Here is a 5,980-nt window from a genome sequence, read left to right as displayed (position 1 = left end):
ACACACACACACACACACACACACACACACACACACACACACACACATGGTGTGGTTTTCTCATTCCCACCTCTGCCTGCCTGCTCGAGGCAGGAATAAAGAGTTCCCTGTTCTCTGGTCCTCTGGGCCCCTGGCCCCCTCCCCCCTGCAGGACTGCCCACCAGTCTCAGCCAGCTCTCCTCCTCCCTGCCCCCCTCCCCCAGAGTCCTGGCCTGCCTCTCCCTGCAGCACCCCTGTAGGACCCACCATGATGGCCAGGAGCAGATTCTGAAACTCATTCCGGAAGCCCAGGGTATAGGTGCAGAACAAAGCAAAGTTTCCTTCCACAAGCTGGTTTGGGAGAGAAGGATACCCTGAATCGCCAGCCCTTCCTCTCCCAATGCCACTCCACACCCCCATAATACCCCCAAACCCCCCGCCCAGCATCTTGAGCCCCAACTCTCCTTGTCCTTCCTAGAACTGCCCTGGGGGAGGGGTGGTGCCCAGCTGCTCTGGTCACTCCTCCCTTCCTCCCTCCTTTCCTCCTCCCATTATCTCACCATGAAGGCTAGTGAGGTGAACAAAAAGCCGGCAATGAGTTTGATATAGGGGCCGTGGTTCATGACCAGCCGAAGGCCTCGGAAAAAAGAAGGGGGCTGTTCCTGCTTCTTCTCACAGGGTTCTGTGGACCAAAGAGAGGAATGGAAGATAGCAGTAAAGAGGGTGGAGTAAGCAATAAGTCCCAGTCCTCACTTTCCATACAGGCAGCCCCAAAACCAGATGGCCCTCAGCCAACGTCCTGCCAGCACCTGCCCTTGAGGCCAAGGGTACAGGGCAGAGGCTTCCTTTCTCCTTGCCTGCTTGAGGGGGAAGGAAGGAGGCCAGTCAGGCCCCCTTTTCTCTGTACTCTTGCCGGAACTGAGGCCCAGGATCAACAAGTTAATTACAAAGTCAGGCCTGGATCTTAGATACTATCTAATTTACAAGTGGTGAGACCTGAGACCAAGTGAAGGCAGGAGACTAGCCCAAGGTTACAAAAGAATTAATCATAGGGGCTGGGTCATTAGTCTCATCTGGCTGGGTTCAGTCCGAAGGCTTCCAGGGATGAAGGGCCCTAGGTACCACATTTTCATCCCTCCATCCCTGCTCCCATGCCTCTTCCCCTCTCTCTGCAGCCCAACCCCCTTACCTCTGTGCTCCTGCACACCCAGGGACAAGATGACTGCACAAAGAACATAGATGGAGGCAATGACCCCAGCAGCCAGCATGTAGGCATTCTTCTGTGGAGGAGAGAAAACATGGGAGAGGAAGTGAGGCAGGCCGCTGAGAGGATCAGCCCCCACCAAGCCATGCAAAAGATGTTAAATTCAGGAGGCAGAGAATGGAGAAAGGGGGGAGGGGGAAGTTTGGATTGGGGATGGGGGGCCAGGAAAGTATGGAAGTACAAAAACCAATGAAAGATGGAGGGGGGAGAGAGAGGGAGGGAGAGAGAGAAGGAGAGGGACAAAGAAAAGGGGGAGGAAGGGAGAGGGAGGGAAAAGGATGGGTGAAGAGGAGAAGAGGGAGGGAGAAGGATAGATTGAGAGATGAAGAAGAGGGAGAGGGAAGGAGAGAGATATAGGAAAGAAGGAGGAGAGGGAGCAGAAGGAGAAGGACGAAGAGAGGAAAGGGAGAGGGAGAAGAAGGAAGGGGGAAAGGAAGGAAAAGGGGGTGAGGGTGAGGGAGAGGAGGAATCAGGAGAATTAGAACCATGGCTTGAGCAACAACTTCTACTTCAGCAGAACCATCATTCACTAGAATTAGAAGAAATCAAAGAGTTGAAAGAAATTGAGGAACCATTGAGAGCAGTTTGATTAGGAATCCCCTCTGATCTGAAACAAGATTCCATCAGAATCCTGCTCAGAGCTCTGATCACAGTTCTCAGCCTAGAGTATCCCTGGCCTTGCTGGCCCCCTTCTGTAATTGGTGAGCTCCTCCCACCGGTCATGGGGACCTCCATGTGGGAAGATGCTCAGTTTGCCGAAATCTTCATTCCGCCCTCCTGGCTCTGCACTCTGACTTCACCACCATGTGCCTGCCTGCCTCCTGAGTACTTCCCAGCACTCCCCTGGTTTGTGGCCCCCTTAGATGGTAGTAAGCTCCTTGAGGGCAGGGACTGTCTTGAGATAAGCTTCTCTTTCTAGTTGGCAGCAGGACTATGTAGGAGAATAAGCACTACATTTGGAGTCAGAAGACCTGGGATCAAATTCCAGCTCCTCTTTTTGAAGAATCACAGTTGAAAGGTCATTTAGTTTAATATATATAACTATGATACCTTGGACAAGTCACTTAATCTCACTTGTCCCCTCTGAGGGATGATGGGGTGAGACTAGATGATCTCTAAGACCACTTTAAGCTCTAAAGCCCATGATCCTATTTTCCCATCTGTGTGATCTTGGGCAGGTAGCATTCCACTGCCTGTTTCCTCATCTGTAAAATGGGAATGACAATTCTTCACCACTACTACCCCCTCCTTCCCAAAATTGACTTTGTAACCCATAAAGCAGTATACCACAGGTAAGCTAGATGGCGCCATAGTGCATAAAGCTCGGGGCCTGGAGTCAGAAAGCCTCATTTTCTTGAGCTCAAATCTGGCCTCAGACACTCACTAGCTGTGTGAACCTGGGCAAGTCACTTAACTCTGTTTGCCTCAGTTTCCTCATCCGTAAAATGAGCTGGAGAAGGAAATGGTAAACCACTCCAGTGAATCTGCCAAGAAAACTCCCAATGGGGTCACAGAGACACAACCAAAACAACTTAACAACCACACAGGTGAGCTATGATTATTGTCAGTTCCATTGAGACCCCTAATACCTGGGGTCTCAAGCTAAGTCTCGGATCCTGGGAGAGCCTCAGGGGGTCTCACCGTATCACTCAGGGAGCTGGCAGCCTGTGTCTGATTCATCTCCTCCATGACCATGTCAGGATCTTGAATACAGGGAGTGTCCACTTTGCCCACAATCTGCCCCTGAATGGCAGTGCCCAGCACTGTACCAAGCACTTCCACAGTCATCCCTGGTGGTTAAAAAAAAAAAAAGAAGCAGAGGTGGTGATTGAGGCTCATCCTGGAAAAGGGAACCCTACAGGGCAAAGGGCAAGGCTAAGACTTTTCCCAGAGCTCATATTCCCCACCCCACCCTAGGGAAACACAGGGAACTGGATTGGATGGACTTGGAAGGTGCAGCCCTGAGTGACCTCTCCCCCCTCCAGGGGCACTGAATTGAATCAAAGGACCTTGAGCTTAGATACAGAGGAGAGAAAGGACTTACGGTAGGCTGTGGCTGAATCCCGTTCACTCTGCTCTGTGCTGATAAACATGGTAAGTGCTGAGTAGGGCACGTGGAAACACTGAAAGAGAAAACCTGAGGTCAATCCATTTCTCCTGGACATGGCAATGGCCACTGGCCCCAAGGAGAGTAACTCTAACCCCTCTTTCAGGTAAGACAGTAATCACAAGCCTCAGGCCCTTGGATCGGTCCCTGCTTGGCACAAGCACTCTCCTCTTTTTGGTTTTCCTCCTAGCTTGTCAATACCCTTTCTAAGATGTGGCTCCAAGAACTGGTCCCAATACTCCTGATGTGATCCAACCTCCCAGACAGATGTGGCCTAAGCAGGGGACCAGGAGGGCAGCAGCACTGTAAGATGATGACGAGGCAGCCCTCTTGCTTCTCTCCAGAGCCCCCTTATCCCAACATCTAAGGGAGTTTCTCAAAAGAAGCCAACTGAAGACAGCTCAGGTAGCAGAAACCCCAACATCTGAGTTCTAATCTCACTTCTGCTACAAGCTGATCTGTGTGATTTGGGAGACAGTTTCTCCTCTCTGAGCCTCAGTTTCCTTATCTGACCAGGTGATTTTTAAGAGACCTAGCTTTGACATCCTGAGCCCAGTTAAATGGGAGAATCCCAGAGGGGAGGGTGGTAGGCTGGTCTCTGGGATCCAGGTCACTTGGACTTACCGTCACCAATGTCTCGAAGAGGCAGTAGAAGACCAGGTACCACAAAGCCTGGTTCCTGGGAAAATCGGGCACGAACCAGATGAGAAAATAGGCAATCACAGCCATCGGAGTGGAAAAGATTATCCTTGGGGGAGGAAGCAGGGAATTCAGTAAGGAGAGTGAGTGAGGGCAGAGGAAAGTCCCCATGTCTCCTACTATTTCATCCACCTCCCTCAACATCCTGTAAGCTCAGTATTAAAGATATTCATCCCTCCCTCTGTCCCTAGAGAAGAGTCAGAAGAGCAGAGGTCTTCCCTCACACACCCGATGCCAGAGTGGAAACGAACATTCTTTCTCTAATGCCATACATCCTAGAGTCCAAGCCAAGGGGGCCCTAAGCAATAGTAAGAAGAACCCCCAATTAGAAGGGCAAGATCAAGTGTTGATACCACTTGGCTGTGGGACCTTAGGAAATTCCGTTTACAGTTTCCTTATCTATAAAAAGGAGAGGGCTGACCTAGCCAACCTCTAAGGTTCTTTCCAGCTCTAAATCCTATTATTCACTTGGCTGGAGTATGGAATGAGGTTTAAGGATAGATCATAATCCTGGGGGTGGGGAAGAATTTGGGTGTTAGAAAAAACAAGAAACTGTATTTATATAGTGCTTGAAGGTTTACAAATCTCTTTTCTCACAAAAACCCTGTGAAACAGCATAGGGTCATAGATTTGGTATCAAGAGATAGACACCACTTCATTCCTGCTCTCTCTCTGCAGAATCATCTGACTGTGATAAGGCTGACTGGCCTTAGAGCCCTCACTGAAGAACCCCAGGGAATGTTGGGTTCCTAAGCAAGGGGGAAGGCCTGAACAGTTTGGTTTCTTAGGGAGGACTTTGGGAGAGAGGTGCTTCCTAGCAAAGGTGCAAATGGGGAAGATGTCTTTCAAGTTGGGCCCTACTCACGTGACTCCTCAGTTCCCTATATGGGTCCAGCCCTGTTCTTCCCCAAGGAGCTGGAAGGGTGGGAGGGGTAGCTGGCCTAGATCTCCTGGAGCAGGGAGACCAAGATGCAGCAGACTTGTCCCACAGGTAGGTCCTACCTTTCTTACAGTTCTCAGGAATATGGGACTCACCCTGCCCTTTGGGGGAAAGGTGGGCTTTCTTGGGGAAGGGGGGTGTCAGTTACCTCCTCACCACAGGAAAACCCCAACCCAACATGGTAGAAAGACAGCTGAGGTTGGGTTAGGAGGAGGGCAGGTTAAGGGACTGCCATTGTCTCACCCTGCCTACCAACCTGCAGACAGAAACCCCAGCGACTGGGAGGTTCCTAAGAATGGACTCATTGCCCATCAATCTTCCAAGGATTTCAACGGCCTAGACTCAGGGTCTCGGGACGACATTTTCCTACTCTGGAATTGTAACCATGTGATGATAAATCACTTGTCTCTGAGCCTGTTTCCCCATCTGTCAGATCCTGGGCTTTAAAGATGGTGAATGCCTACCCAAACCAGCATTTCATGTGGGGCCCCAGCCACAGCTGACTCTCTGCACTTTACCTCTCTGCCAGCTGGTCGCCCTCCCCTTCCTTCCCACTTTCTACTGTCTTTCCCCATTAGAATGTAAGCTCCTGGAGGGCAGGAACTGGCTGGTTTGCTTGTATTTATACTCCCAGTGCTTGGCACATACTAAGCAGTTAATGACTATTTTATATATCTCTTCCCTCATTTCACTAATGAGGAGGCTCTGAGTGAAGGGTCTGGACCCATAGTCACAAAGGTCATAGAGAAGAGTTCAGATGGACTCCAAACCTAGTGCTCTTTCCACAACCTTCCCCCAGAGGACTGATCAATCAGTCAGACAATTAATGCCTATTAAACACCTACTATGTGCTATTATTATTATTATATTACTGCTGCTACTACCACTGCCACCATCATCACTGCTACTACTATCACTACCACCACCACCACTGCCACCACCACCATCACTACTACCACCACCACTGCCACCACCACTGCCACCACCACCA

At 50.4% G+C, this 5,980-nt stretch overlaps 1 protein-coding gene across 2 annotated transcripts in view; it reads right to left on the bottom strand.

The window, feature by feature from the left end:
* The window catches only part of MFSD2A (MFSD2 lysolipid transporter A, lysophospholipid), a 35,114-nt gene that overhangs the window by 4,853 nt on the left and 24,281 nt on the right, over positions 1 to 5,980 (bottom strand). For both annotated transcript variants that reach the window (XM_069068034.1, XM_069068035.1), the window contains exons 4-9: positions 3,975 to 4,098; positions 3,288 to 3,366; positions 2,885 to 3,033; positions 1,169 to 1,259; positions 540 to 661; positions 247 to 330 (exon numbers count right to left, since the gene is read on the bottom strand). In XM_069068034.1, the coding sequence (XP_068924135.1) occupies positions 247 to 330; positions 540 to 661; positions 1,169 to 1,259; positions 2,885 to 3,033; positions 3,288 to 3,366; positions 3,975 to 4,098 (649 nt within the window). The remainder of the gene's footprint in view (positions 1 to 246; positions 331 to 539; positions 662 to 1,168; positions 1,260 to 2,884; positions 3,034 to 3,287; positions 3,367 to 3,974; positions 4,099 to 5,980) is intronic.

The sequence above is a fragment of the Petaurus breviceps genome, unplaced genomic scaffold, assembly GCF_028583685.1.
Source record: "Petaurus breviceps papuanus isolate PSGF00001 unplaced genomic scaffold, PetGlider_PUasm1.0 90760, whole genome shotgun sequence".
In the NCBI taxonomy this organism is placed as follows: domain Eukaryota; kingdom Metazoa; phylum Chordata; class Mammalia; order Diprotodontia; family Petauridae; genus Petaurus; species Petaurus breviceps.
The sequence above is the reverse complement of the archived record's forward strand: the minus strand, read 5'-3'. Positions and strand labels throughout refer to the sequence as shown.